At 39.2% G+C, this 15,094-nt stretch overlaps 2 protein-coding genes across 38 annotated transcripts in view; both read left to right on the forward strand.

The window, feature by feature from the left end:
* The first annotated feature begins 454 nt into the window (after window positions 1-454).
* On the forward strand, window positions 455-6,414 carry clptm1l (CLPTM1 like). The gene is made up of 18 exons (XM_072447876.1): window positions 455-682; window positions 1,311-1,531; window positions 1,609-1,703; window positions 2,275-2,464; window positions 2,559-2,746; window positions 2,821-2,899; window positions 2,979-3,096; window positions 3,168-3,262; window positions 3,821-3,905; window positions 4,132-4,235; window positions 4,315-4,380; window positions 4,468-4,518; window positions 4,590-4,672; window positions 4,747-4,781; window positions 4,858-4,913; window positions 4,999-5,043; window positions 5,106-5,221; window positions 5,696-6,414. The coding sequence occupies exons 2-18, from the start codon at window positions 1,367-1,369 to the stop codon at window positions 5,775-5,777; spliced, it is 1,653 nt and encodes a 550-aa protein (XP_072303977.1). The 5' UTR covers window positions 455-682; window positions 1,311-1,366; the 3' UTR covers window positions 5,778-6,414.
* Window positions 6,415-6,585: 171 nt separating this feature from the next.
* Window positions 6,586-15,094, forward strand: part of rplp1 (ribosomal protein lateral stalk subunit P1) — a 264,746-nt gene continuing 256,237 nt past the window's right edge. For 36 of the 37 annotated variants that reach the window (XM_072447929.1, XM_072447897.1, XM_072447912.1 and 33 more), the window contains exons 1-3: window positions 6,586-6,819; window positions 7,344-7,418; window positions 8,558-8,681. In XM_072447929.1, the coding sequence (XP_072304030.1) occupies window positions 6,748-6,819; window positions 7,344-7,418; window positions 8,558-8,681 (271 nt within the window). In that variant the 5' untranslated portion in view covers window positions 6,586-6,747. Of the gene's footprint in view, window positions 6,820-7,343; window positions 7,419-8,557; window positions 8,682-8,841; window positions 8,932-15,094 lie in introns of those variants that run through there. The other variant, XM_072447895.1, reaches the window with a different exon arrangement.

Here is a 15,094-nt window from a genome sequence, read left to right on the forward strand (position 1 = left end):
ATATTTGTGAATACTGACAGATTTGACTTTGCAGCTGCTTGACAGATTGCCTGATCTACTTTCAAATGAAAGGCTGGTGCAACATGATGCGACAGAATACAGACTTACATAATTTCCCTTTTTATAACATCTAAAGATCTGCCAAATAGAGAAAAAAAGAAAGATTGATCATGTTTGATGTATGTTAACTGTTGAATGTAAATGATTTTTGAGAATTGACCCAATCACAGCTTAGCATCATATAAATTATTGATTTGAATTAATACTGCGTCAATATATCTGATTTTCAGGCAGGCAATTAATTCCTTAATATCTAGATCATTTTTTAAAACTAGTGGCTATTGAGGCTATAGTTTAATAATTCAAACTATTTACTCAAACTTGTACTCTTTTATACATTTACATTTATTCTATTGTACGTAAAACATCGCGAGACTTACCCAAATCCCGTTCGTAACCAGGAAACGGATGTCGTTGACAAATTCACTGATGACTCCACTCTCCACTCTCGCTTTGATGAAGCTATTGCGTTGACCCCGCAGATTATGGCCAGTTTAGTAGAGTAGAAATGTCTTTATTTCATCTGTCGCTAAAGGACATAAACAAACAATGGCGTCGTGTTTAACGGCGTGGGAGTGAATGGCGGAGGCAGCAGCGTCAGCGCCACCTCAGCCGCACACCGGTATGTTTATTCACATTATTATCCTACAATGTATTTAAGAGTTGAACGAGTGGCCGCGATGTATACGACATGTTTAGCGTCGTTATTCTTGTGCGTGTCAAGTTACGCTCTCTAATCTGTGCGTGGAAACATGCAAATAGTAAACAAAACATCACGTATTCATTAGTAATGGAGTAATGCTACTACCGTGTAACGCAGCTGGACGGTGTTATCAGAAAACCAAAAAACGGATTGTAGTGTTTGGTTACCACATTACAAATTAGGAAAACAAGCTGTGGGCAATATCTTATTATTTTATTTTATTTTTTATTTTTGCGGAACAATTGACACTTTTTTGTTTGCATTTTGGACAGACAGGACTTATAAATCGAAGTACAGCTGAATATTTCATGAAATATTTTGTTAACTTTGGTTGTATTAGTTTATTTATCAGCGACAGTGCACATTAAAACAATTGACATTACATAAAAGAGGAAATATGTTTGTCATTTCCACCTGTAAGAGTCATAAATGCTGTTGTTGCCAATATATACAATTTTCATGTGTGTCAATCAAATCAATACATCAATAATAATGCACTCTAGTTGATGAAACAATGATTTAGTTTAAATGGACTATTATCTTTCAGATTTATGGCTGTTCGTCTAATCTTGGGAGACGTTACACAGTGAAGACGGCAGCATCATGTTCCTGAAATCGTCCTTCACGACTCTGATCGTCGGTGTGTTTGTGGTGTACGTGCTGCACACCTGTTGGGTCATGTACGGGATAGTGTACACCAAACCCTGTGACGACCCCAAAAGCACCAACTGTATCACACCATTCCTGGCCTCTAACCCCAAACTGCAGGTGCGTTTGCATGATTGTGTTATCGTTAAGACAGCTTATTAATGTTCATAAAGTGTAACAATGTTTTGTTCTATTAGCTGAGCGTCTACACGTCACTGCGACCCAACACCGAGGGAGGACATACTTTGATTCACAGAGAGGAGGACTTTGACATCAGCACAAAGTTTGAAAGGTTGGTGTAAGAAGAACAATTCCTTTTTTTTGTCATTACCCATTAGAAACTGTCATTGTATTTGTTCATTTGATCAGTGCGTGTTGATGAACATACACTGAAAACACGCCGGATTGTAGCCATTGCTAACAACACACTCATTCATACGCCATACGAGTGAATAGGTTTTATTACCGTATTTTCCAAACTATAAATCGCACCTTTTTCATAGTTTTGGCCGGGTTGCGACTCATACTTATATTTATACTTCGAAGCGACTTATATGTGATATTATTTGTTATTTTCACACTTGCATTCGCAACTTATACATGTTTTTTTTCTTCTCTTTTATGCATTTTTTGGCTGGTCCGACTTATACTCCGGTGCGACTTATAGTTCGGAAAATACGGTACTCAAAATGTAGACTTAAAGCACAGCAGCAGCTTGTTTTATGTCTTTGTGTTACATAGTATGAGAGAGTCTCATTTAATCCCTTCTGTTAAGCCCCAGAGTCCGACCCAAACCAGGGGCGGGGCCAGATGGGCTCATATGACTTGGTATTGAATATTTTGTCCTCATTTCTATTCCTTAGGATGATCAATGTCTCGCTCCCCAAAAAAACGCGAAACAACGGGACACTGCACGCCCTAATATTCGTGCATCAAGCGGGCGTGGACCCCTGGCAGGACCACAGACGGGTGCGCTGGGTGGCTCCGCTCACCACTTACACCATCCCCAAACCTCCAGAGATCTCCCTCATAACTGGAGAGGATCAACCCGCGGTAAACGCATGCGAAGTTTGATTCTTCTTATTTAATCTTGTCTTTTGTAACCTTGTATATTAAAACCCAAATGTATATCTGTTGGGTTTTATAGGATGTAAAAGAATCCCAGCAAAAGAAAAAAGCCAGTGCAAATCCAGCAGGGGGCGTCGCCGGATCATCTGCCTCTTCAGACCACCCAGTTGCTCATTGGCGCTCACGGCTGACTTTCAACATCGTCGGAGATCACTTTGTATTCGACAGAGAATTCCTGCCAAGTGATGTCCATCGATACCTCATAGTGTAAGTAAGAAAACTCGAGATACTTGCCGAATTATGAATCGAGTTGAGCATAAATCACTCCCATCTGTCAACAGATTTCAAAATGGCAAGAAAATGGTGTATCTACCTCTGCTGTTTGTTGATGAGCTCAGTAACCGAATCAAGGACCTAGTGGTGAGCCTCTGTAACCAATCATGCAATGTTTGTGCTTTTTTTGTTGTTGGATATATTGCTCAAATGTACTTATTTTTAGGAGATTAACAGTTCGTCCACAGAGGTGCCTCTAACCCTCACGTACGACTCCATCTCACTGGGCAGACTCAGGTTCTGGATCCACATGCAGGACGCAGTCTACTCTCTGCAGCAGTTTGGTGCGTTGTGATTTCATACCTGCACACTCTCAGGGAATAAACAACATTTTAAACATCAGTCTGTGTTGTAGGCTTCACAGAGAAAGATGCGGATGAGATCAAAGGCATCTTTGTGGACACCAACCTGTATTTCTTAGCTTTGACCTTTTTTGTAGCTGCTTTCCATGTGAGTACAGTTGAATTCAAGTTTAAACAAAGGTTGTGCTTATTACCCAACTCCGATTATGTTTGCATTAGTTAATATTACAGGGGACATATTATATAGAATTGAAATGTATGATATTTTGCCCATGTTATACCAGTGTTCCCTCATCATTAGTTTACTCCTAAGTTGTATTTTGATTCATGTTTGAGTAAGGTCTTGTATTTGCTCAGTTTTCACCTACCTTCCTGTCTCTGCCCGCTCTCTGCCCACTTCTCTGTACTTGCTTGCTGTTAGTCACAAAATGAAATGCCACGATGAAGTCTCTCAGTTCTGCAGTTTAGAACAGGACGTCATTGTTTCTAATGTTATGCCAGTTACGTCAATATTACAGATTACAATGAACACAATATGAAATAATGAACTGTGTTTGAATTAGTTTAATACAGAATACTAAGTCACTTCTTGACTTCTTGACTAAACTAACCTTTTCTAATGAGTGGTGGATCTGTTTTTGACACAGGATGTAACCATCAATTATACATGTAACATTAACACAGACCTTTTTGACTTTTTTTTTAGCTCTTGTTTGACTTCCTTGCTTTCAAAAATGACATAAGCTTTTGGAAGCAGAAGAAAAGCATGGTGGGAATGTCAAGCAAAGCAGGTAAAATGTTTATCTGGTCAGGCTATTTCTACTGCAAGCCTTACAAACGCTTACTAATAATAATAATAATATTAATAACAATATTAATATTAATAATAATATTAATAGTAGTAATGACCATAACAAAAGTCTGTTTTACTTGTAATTAAATGTATAAATGCATCTGCCTTTAAAGTATATACTGTATATATTCACATAAATAACCATGACCCGTGCTTTCTTTTAGTGCTGTGGCGATGTTTCAGCACTATCGTGATTTTCCTCTATTTATTTGATGAGCAGACCAGCTTGCTAGTGCTCATTCCTGCAGGCGTTGGCTCAATTATTGAAGTAAGCATGCCATTTTGTTATTTTTATGAATAATAATAAAAATAATGTTGTAAATTATAAAATATCTGTTTTTTTAAAGGTGTGGAAGGTGAAAAAGGCCTTCAAGATTCAAGTTTTCTGGAAAGGAGGCAAGCCAACATTCCTGGTAAGTGTTAATATTGTCCATATTGCTATGGATATAATAAACATAATAAACCTTTCGACGTTAACTTTTTAAAACATTTTGTAACAGTTTGGAAAACTTAATGAATCTGAAAAAAGAACAGAAGAATATGATACACTGGTAAGATCTTCTAACAATTAAAATAATGGTGAACTGTACACATCATTAAATGTATTCTTTATGTTCAACAGGCAATGAAGTATCTTTCCTATCTCCTTTACCCATTGTGCATTGGAGGAGCTATATATGCTCTTGTTTTCCTTCGATATAAGAGGTAACTCGCTGTCCTAGAATTATTTTTATTTTGGTAATTTATTCAATGCTAAAATCTCGTATCTTCTGTTTTAGTTGGTACTCGTGGGTAATTAATAGTTTGGTTAATGGTAAGAATGCTGAAACGGTTAACAAAGTTTATCTTAAATATGGAATCGTTCTGAATTTGTTTTGTTTTTTGCACAGGTGTATACGCTTTTGGGTTCCTCTTCATGCTTCCTCAACTATTTGTTAATTATAAGGTTTGCGCTTTATTCATAACAACATAAATGTGTTTGTGTAATATTAAAATATGGATTCATAATTTTTGTTTCCTTTATTTATTAGCTGAAATCGGTGGCCCATTTGCCCTGGAAAGCATTTATGTATAAGGTAAGCACAGCTGAGCCATATTGTAGGACTATTCCAAAACTTAATGCTGTTTTTTACCACAGGCGTTTAATACCTTCATCGATGACGTCTTCGCCTTCATCATCACCATGCCAACGTCTCACAGACTGGCCTGTTTCCGGGATGACGTTGTGTTTCTCATTTACCTTTACCAGAGATGGTACAGTATATTTGTATATTTATATGCTCTTAAGTATTGTACATCAGCTCTTGTCTCTATGGATGTACATAAGTTAAATGTGATACTGTGGAACATTCCATTCAACACTATCACATCTCCATAGTGACCCTCCACCAGGAAAGTCACATTGTGCATCTGTAAATTTATGCAGATTATTTACTCATTTTGGCTTCTATTCTTAAGTTGCAAGTGGGTATTTTCTTTGAGATGACGTTAAATAGTCTAAATGAGTGTTTTGTGTTGTTGGTCAGTTTATTGAAAATGACCTGTGTGGTCCAGAACACTATTGCTCATCCTGGTAAAGAGGTCGTGGTTCTAATAGAAAGACAATGACTCAAGTTATGGCACTGAAGGTGTTTAAGCTATAACAAATAACGTCATAATTATGACCATCAGTAAATGTTGCATTGTTGTGCTTTGTATGATATTTTGTAACCTTTCCATCCTCTCTAGGCTCTATCCAGTGGACAAGACGAGGGTAAATGAATATGGAGTTTCATATGATGAAGAAAAAGAAAAAAAGAAAATCTCATAAGGACTGAGAAGACAACTGCTGTGACAAAATAATAACTTCAATCATATGTTAATGGCCGTAGACCTGACATTTTTTAGCATTTATGTTGATCTGAATTGTTGAATGAATCATTCAGAAGTGCTTACCACAGCCTGACCAACTGACTTGTTGGGTTGTTCCGTATTTCTTTGATTGTAATAATGTGGTTTTATCTTTTCTTATTTCAGTCCATCTATTGAGTTCAACTTAACTGCTTTTGTACTTATTATTTCACATACTACACTGGGTTGGGTGGTACAATGGGTGATTTTTATACAAAACATTCCAAAATATGGATTTCTTGAAGTTACATGTTATTTCCATTATATATGGTTTTGTAATTGTACCAAGTATTCTCACATATCAAGGCAGAAGAAGAAAGTTTGTGCCAAATGAGAGATATATTTTTAAGTGTGACCCTGTTTAGTTCATAAACTTTCACCAGATATTTTGAAGTAGACCAAGTTAAAGGGAAAATGTTGACATGAAGTGTTATTTCTTTAAAAACCCTCTTTTTAAGTTAGGACATCACAGCACAATTATATTTACTGTAACAGTGTCTTTGACTGATTTTGTTTTTTGTAAATCTTTTGAGATTAAATAAAAAAATAAAACATAACTTTATAATCTATATAATATATTGTAGAATGAGTGACAAAAGCTGATTTGTGTGTGTTTCATGCATTAAAGTATTCATACACGAGCTAATATTTATGAATCAGACACGTACTTGTGTACGTCAGACGTAACGCGTTTGCGTAATGACGTCATGACCAGCCTTACGTACACTATAAAGACCAAACTCCCGCCCTCTGACTTCCCTTTCCGGTATAGGAAGTAAACGTGCCTAAAGGTGCTCGGTTCTTCATCCGAAGCTAAGGCCCGCAATCCGGCGACTAGCACCGTCAAATTTAGGCATCCGCTGCTACTACCATAAAAACTAACCTGTAAAATGGCCTCCGTATCCGAACTTGCCTGCATTTACTCTGCCTTGATCCTCCACGACGATGAAGTCACCGTCACCGTAAGTGCTCCACACGGTTCAATGTGGCACCGGATAACTTCGCCATTTGAACCGTACAGCTTCTAATTAAACTCCTTTATACATCACTGTATATACAACTGTTTAACCCACTAAAACATACATTTGATAATGTCTTAATTTATGTGTTTAAATATTCGTGCCAAAATGGCGGCAATGACCATCTTACCCACGTTACTATTACGCACGTTACATTAACGTATCGCCATTAGTTTGGACGAGGTTTTATACCTGGAACTATTCCACAGGAGACTGCTTTACATCGTGGTAGCCAAGCAATGTGTGATCTGTGAATTGCTGTGAAGGATGATTTTAAAGCCCCAGTAAAGTTTTAGCAGAAAAATAAAACATGCTTTATTTATTGCACTTGCGTGAAGATGTGTGTATTCTACTGTATAGAATAGTCTTCTCCATGAAGAATCCCTTAAGTCACTGTTTAAGACTGATCTCTCGGTGTCCGAAGCATCATAAAATACAATGTTAATGATGGTGTGTGTGCTTTTTAGGAGGACAAGCTGAATGCTTTGATCAAGGCCGCCGGTGTCACTGTGGAGCCTTTCTGGCCCAGTCTTTTTGCAAAGGTGAGTTGTGTTGACTACATGTTCATTTAAGGAGGATGCAGGAGCAGGCTTTCATCTCTGAACAGTGAGGATAATGTGCAGAATCAAATTTTCTCAGCTAAATAAGGCAACAACTTGGCTCAGTCTGAGCGCATCACTTCACATGGCTGATAAAGGGCACGGTTAACTAAAAGACAAGTGAGTAAGCTCGTAGTTCCGTAAGTGTTTAACGCGTCGCTGTGTTTGTGGTACATCGTGGACCACATAAGTATGGAAGAGGTTTTTATGATGCCACTGCAATTACCTAGATAGTCTACCCCAAGGAACATGTGACTATGTAAAGTGTGATTTGGACTATGCCGTGAAAGTGGTCTGAGGGCTTGACTTATACTGACCATAGAGCAGAGCTATGCTAGTACTAGATGAGTAGATTACCCAGAACTTTCCCTTGACATACTGCTTAGAAAAATGGCAGCACATAGAACTGGGGTATCAAACACATGCCCCTGAGACTGAGTCTGAATTGACCCAAATGAGTATGTGTTGCGGCTGTTCTAATACGTTCTGGCACGTGGTCACTGGAGCTGGATGGAAGAGTGGGTCCAGCTCGACTCAGACGGTCCCTCATCTGAAGAGTGGGTCCAGCTCGACTCAGACGGTCCCTCATCTGCCTGAAGAGTGGGTCCAGTTCGCCTCAGTCGGTCCCTCATCTGCCTGAAGAGTGGGTCCAGTTCGCCTCAGTCGGTCCCTCATCTGCCTGAAGAGTGGGTCCAGCTCCAGTCTCCCTCGTGTCCGTCTGTCCGTCTGTGAGAGTCGGATCTCTCCTTCACTGGAACTCCTCCAGGTTTCTACGCTTTTTTTGAAGTTTTTCCTGGCCGAGAAGGAGAGTCTAAGGACAGAGGACCCTGGGACATCGTCCCTCGCCACCACAGACATTGTCTGACTCCATCGCCACCACAGACATTGTCTGACTCCATCGCCACCACAGACATTGTTGATTCATTTCTCCCTGTGGCCCTCAGAGGCAACTGTTGTGATTTTGGGCCTTACAAAAATAAATTGATTTGAATTGATTTAAATGTTACACCTACAGTTTGTATTATTCCAAGGTGGTGGATAGTGTGGTGTGAAGATGAACTTTTTGATGACCTTTTTTCCAGGCACTGTCCAGCGTGGACATAGGCAGCCTGATCTGCAACGTTGGTGCCGGAGGTGGAGGTGGTGCTCCTGCTGGGGCCCCCGCTGGTGGAGCTGCTCCTGCAGGTGAAGCACCAGGTGAGAGCTGTCAAATGACATCTAAGCACAATAACTTCAAAGAGTAGTTATGGGGTTCAAATGTTTTGATTTATGATTTTTATAGTATATTACAAAGTATTCTTGCATCTCGTCCTTCAAAATGTTTTGTCTTGATCTTGTTACCGTATGTGTGTGTCTACAGCTAAAGAGGAGGAGAAGAAGGAAGAAAAGAAGGAAGAGTCTGAGGAGTCTGATGATGACATGGGCTTTGGTCTCTTTGATTAAATGTTTTTTTTTTTTAACAAATAAAAAATGCCCAAATTTTCTTTAATGTTGCAGTTTGGAGGGTGGGGTCAATTGAGGTCATGCACTCTGTAGCTGTAAAGTGACCTTTTAATGGAATAACTAATGTCTACTACAGAACCTTCACAGGCTCACATCACCCACCATCACCGCATCTTACATTTCTAATGACTAAAGGCCTACGTCCCAAGCTTAAAAAATATATTTAATTTGATGAATGATTATGATTGTTCAATCAAGTGTAATCATTCAGTTTTCTATTATGCAACGTTGTTGTGCTCTCCAGTCATTCGTTCTCATCCTCAGTGTAGTTTACTTTGAAAATGCAAAGTGTAAAGCGTTAACTTCTCTGGCATGAGTCCAATTTGTTTGAATATACAATTAAACATTTTATTTAATCCCCTCTATAAATGATAAATGCAAATGTACAGCTCCATAGAAATTATTCAATTTCTATTAAGTAAAACCTTTAAAACTGCACAATATGTAATTTTCCAAGGTTATTATATATAATCTGTGGTAAACTTAATTTTTTGCCCAGGGCGAATGAAATGCAAAGGTTGGATGCAATGCCCAGAGGGGACGAAATGCATAGGTGACCCATCCACTGAAAATTTTCAAAATATTCCCAGGGTTGATCCCATCACAGTTCATTTGAAGTTCACTTTTATTGTGAACGCTGTTTAAAATACTTTGGCATTAGAGCTAACTCGTGATGTGAATTGTGTAGCACACACTTTGATTGCATATGCAAACTTGAGAAAAGGTTTCTTGTCTTCCTCTCAGTACCACAGTGCCTGTCTTAATGTGTGGGAGAGCCTGGGATTGTTGCTGACATACAGTCAGCATTACCAAAAGCTGCGTGGCAGTGGAGTTCTCGCAAAAGATGACTTGAAGTTCATTTGGAATTGTGACAGTGCACCAGTGTTTAAGAGTTCAAAAGGCAGCCTTTGGCCTATTTTTATCAAGTTATTGAACTCATCAATATTAATAATAAATATAGCCGCAAGCAGCGATAATAGGCCCTCGCCACGGCGTCGCCACACGCCATCGCCGCAGGAGGAGGGGGCGCTAACGCGCCCCAATTTACCTTTTATTACACCTATTGCTGAATCCGTGACGCTGTGGCGTCTTCTCCCCTTTGCTTACATATGAAGGGAAAAGTTTGCGGCTCCGCCACACCAAGTCCATGACTCTTAAACATTTTGATAACTTTTGATGGTCCACCCCTGAAGATGAGTCTCACCAAATTTCAGGTTAATAGGGCTAATGCCCTTGGAGGAGTTTGTAAAAGTATAAAGTGTCAGCATGCTCAAATTTCAGAGATCTGGCAATTTTTTCCCCATTGGAATAACATGGGAGAGACCGTGACAGGTATCAAAGTAATTTGAATAACTTTTGATGTCCCTCTCCTCAACACCATTTTCACCAAATTTCAGCTTTTTCTGGCCAACGTCCTAGGAGGAGTTGGTAAAAGTACGACAATTGGAAAAACTCCAGAATCATGCTTTGCAAATTTTGATCCAATATGGCTGAAATTTGGTTGGGCGGACGCCGTTGCCGTCACAATATTTTTTACTTCTCTTATCACCATCTTCCCCTAATTTCCGCCAAATTTCCTGATTCTACGATCAGATTTTGTTTTTGGCCAAGAAGAAGAAGAAGACACACCATGCGCCTCATGGTGTGGGTCCCTGGTCACTGACGAGTTATTTTGTTAATTTTGAGCGGGCTCCGCCCACTTTGTGTTTTTGGCCCTCTATACAGTAATAATGTTACATTTTTGCATTACATGCTTATATGCACGGAACATGCAAGAGATAGCATGTCGGTCGTCATCCCCATGTAAAGCGCTTGTTTAGTGCGCACTTTTGCACCGGCGTCGCCCGTTTACAACAGTAATGTTCCATTTTCCTACTACTAATTAGTATGCACTAATAGGCCTTAATAGGAACTAATAGGCCTCTCGCCAGCTTGTGGCGCTCGGGCCTAATAATGGAAAAATGTTTTTTTTATCAACAGCTTGATTGTCTTTAAACTTAACATCAAAATCCAGGATGTTGTCAATGTACCAAACAATGCTGTGTTTTAGTTGAGGAGCTCGCAAAATCTGCCAATCCCTTTGTGTAAAGATTCACAGATAAATGTAGAGTTTATTCATACATGAAGTGAATGTGCCATATGTGCCATTTGCCCTGATATGATAATGAATAAATGTGTGGTTTTTGAAACAGTTGATAAACTGTACACTTTGCCAAATCCATATGAACGGGACAAATAACTGTCATGTGTGACATGTGTGATCCTGTGTTAATGAATACTGTAACCACTCATTAATGAATAGATGACCACATAGGTCAAGGTGAATATGCTTTGCCAATAAACATCAAGAAACATTGTTTTCTGTCTGTCAAATGAGGTTCACAGCATAGCCCTGAGTGACTTAAACTGAATTGCAGATCACAACAAATATAAGACTATGAATCAAAATGTATGAATACTTTATACCACAGCTATAACTGTATACTCATGTACATGTAGAGTTTACTCTGATTTTAGTATATTTTCATTAGTATACTTATATTTGTATACTTAGAATGAACTTTGTATTATGTCTAAATAGTATTTAGAAAGTAAACTAAAAAGAAACTATAAAATTATTAGTCCAAAATAAGTATACTTAAAATACACTATCTTTGGTAAGGGTAACGCATGCCCTTTTTGATATATGTTTTCTTATTGTTCATCTTTCATCACCAAAGCAAGTTCCTATGTTTGTGAATTCTGTTCCTTGACAATGGCAATTCTGATTCTGATTCGAATGCCCAAAATCACAACAGCAGTTGCCTTGGTGACATTTCAAGATCTGCTGATTTAACCAACAGAAGGTTAGAGAATCAAACAATGAAACAATCAAAAGCTGAATAAACAATATTCACAGGAATTTGTCTCAGAACATCCTTCAGACATGTGTCCAGGGGGTAATAATTCATCATTTTCTGAATATGTAAGCGAGTATGATATAGTTGAGGCATCAACACTTGGAGGAAACGATTAAGAACTAAACGTTGAAGATCTCTGCAGCTCTTTGCAAGGTTCTGGTGACCGCATGTTGGCGTGAGCATCTCCACTCTGGCCCCGTCTGCAGATCAAACTGGACCGAGACAGCCACAGTTTAAGTGTGAAGTAGGTGAGGCGATAGAGCCGTGGGTCAGCGCTCCTCAGATTATTGTTGATGGATTGATTAAATACAGGCTATTCATTCACATTGTGCTCTGGGGACAAGCTCTCGGTTACAAAGGTTCAGCTCATATTTATGAAGAAAATAAAGGCAGGGCTGATGAATTTCTTGAAGATCAAAAACAATCTAAACACTGGTCACTGGAGGGATGAGCCTGGGCCCAGGGCAAGGAGGCTCACAAGGCCTGAGTGAAGAGCAGCACCACAAAGACCTGTGAGAGCCGTCCTATTGGTGTGAGGAGCCAAAGGGGTCCCACTTCAAGGGCCCCTACATCCATGTTCATTCTGTTAACATTAGCAAAGCCAGTGATTATGGTCTAAAGTTAAAAGTAGCAAAGTGGAGTATGGGCACTAAACGTAAATGTGTTTCTTTGAAAGTGCAGCGTGAAATAACAGTTGTGGTGCGTTCCAGTTCTATAGGGCAAAGGTCAGGAATAGCCTCCCGAGGTTGAGGCCCCCACACCGGCTCATTTATTGCGACTTACACTGTATTGTGATTTTAATGTGTTTATAACATTGTAACTCACTGAATGGCACTTTGTATGAATTGTTCTCTATAAATAAACTAATGTATTGACTGTATTGATTATGTAATGACATTGTTTTGACACATTTCCATGGAACTGAGGCGGTAACAAATAGTAAATAAAGGAGAAGTTCATGTCACAAAATGACATGAACATTCATAAACACACAAAAACACACTATTAAATTGTGATCAATTGCATGCATTTTGTGCAATTCTTGCCAGTTGCTCAAAAAAATAAAATAAAAAGTGTATTTCTGCTCTTTTGGCAGCTCTAAATTTTGAATTGTCAATTTGGCAAATGAAAATAAGAGACAAATGTTGTCTGACCTTTTGAGTTTTAACCTGTGACCTTCATATCAGACCCTCTTGTGTCTGCAGCTTTGCTCACTCAGTTATGGTTTAGTCTTGGTTGCACTCAGGGTTAGTCCTGGTTAGTCCTGGTTAGTGCTGGTTAGTGCTGGTTAGTGCTGGTTAGTGCTGGTTAGTGCTGGTTAGTGCTGGTTAGTGCTGGTTAGTCCTGGTTAGTGCTGGTTAGTGCTGGTTAGTCCTGGTTAGTGCTGGTTAGTGCTGGTTAGTGCTGGTTAGTGCTGGTTAGTGCTGGTTAGTGCTGGTTAGTCCTGGTTAGTGCTGGTTAGTGCTGGTTAGTGCTGGTTAGTCCTGGTTAGTGCTGGTTAGTGCTGGTTAGTCCTGGTTAGTCCTGGTTAGTGCTGGTTAGTGCTGGTTAGTGCTGGTTAGTGCTGGTTAGTGCTGGTTAGTCCTGGTTAGTGCTGGTTAGTGCTGGTTAGTGCTGGTTAGTGCTGGTTAGTCCTGGTTAGTGCTGGTTAGTGCTGGTTAGTCCTGGTTAGTGCTGGTTAGTGCTGGTTAGTGCTGGTTAGTTCAGTCCTAGTTCAGGTTTAGTTGTGATCAAGTGCTGGCTTAGAATGCCTACTGGTCTGGTCTTGGTTTAGACCTTTAGTCTTAGTTCAGAGTTATGATCAAAGAAAATAAATGCAGTTGTACACTGTTAAAGGACACAATCACATTGTTTTCTTAATAATGATCGGGCCCCAAATTATAAATTGAGACTTTGCATATTTTAACTAATTGAATGACACTTTAACATGTCTTCAAAGACAAAGCTGTTCATAAAAGTCTGCGTGTTTGTCCATTCAGCTTGACCGTATTCTACTTGATACATTTAATAGCTAGGTTGTGTTTTAAGGTTTTTAATTCAAGCCACATCTGTGGTGTTCTAGTCCTGTTCAACTCAAGCCAGTGCCACTAAAGGATTCTCTGCGTGTGTTGTTGAGTATGTTTAATATTGAATAGCCAACATAAGTCAACATAACTTATAAACACACTCTTTTGGACAAAACTCAAAAACAAAAACCTCTTATAATCTTAAAAAATAATAATAACACTGTGTTTACAGCTGTTATATGGACAGAAAATATTGCACATGGAATAAAGGCATTTAAAACTTTTCTAAAAAGGAGTGCCTTGGTTTTTTGTGTTGTCTGCTTTTCTAGAAGATTCTACCCTGCAGACAGCCATTTCCAAAAATGGGAGATTGCTTGACGTAAAAAGTTCTAATCCAAGCTGCAGATTGTAAAGTTTCCCTGTGTAAAGCCACGTGCTCCACAGCGCTGTGACCACGGTGCACACAAACATTCAAGATGGGCAAATGAACCGATGCCTCGATTTATATGAATGTGATTTAAGGGGTGAAAATGACCGAATGCATTCACACATTCATTTCCCCGCTCCTATTGGCTATACTTTACCTCTCTGTGTGTGCTGACTGGAAGCACAGGAATCGTTTCATCCACCGTCGCCAACAGTGTCCTCAAAGCCAAACCCACTTCCTAGAAAACAAACAAACAGATTACAACATACAGCACATTTTCACACCCATCAGCATTACAGCGACCGCCCGGTGAAGCGTAAGCAGCGTTCATCATCATTTAGTACCTTATTGATAAAGCCTCACGGGTGTAAAATGATGAAATGGTGCTTTACCTTGACCATGGGCACGTACTCCTCTGGAGCTGCCGGCTGGATCATACCACTGTGCCACATTTTGCAATTTGTTTTTTATATCAAATCTGTGGTAAACTTTATTTTTTGGAATATTAACCTATAATTTGAGCAGTATACACTAGAGATCAGAAAGCTTTAATGCGTTTTTATTGCATTAAAATGTTTAAAACGTGTCCTCACCGTGAGCAGGCTTTCTGAATGGCCTGGAGTTGGGTCTTCTCCCTATTGTTTCTATGGAAATATTGGCACTTTGGTTTTAATATTTCACAATATGCTATAAAACATTCATCTCCATAAAGGAAGCTCAGAAGCAGGTCTTATCTACCGCAGTGAAGTTAGTTTATTCTTCCATGGAATCATGCTGGTAATT

The sequence above is a fragment of the Eucyclogobius newberryi genome, unplaced genomic scaffold, assembly GCF_026437365.1.
Source record: "Eucyclogobius newberryi isolate DKJ021-1_F unplaced genomic scaffold, fEucNew1.0.hap1 SCAF_16, whole genome shotgun sequence".
In the NCBI taxonomy this organism is placed as follows: Eukaryota; Metazoa; Chordata; class Actinopteri; order Gobiiformes; family Gobiidae; genus Eucyclogobius; species Eucyclogobius newberryi.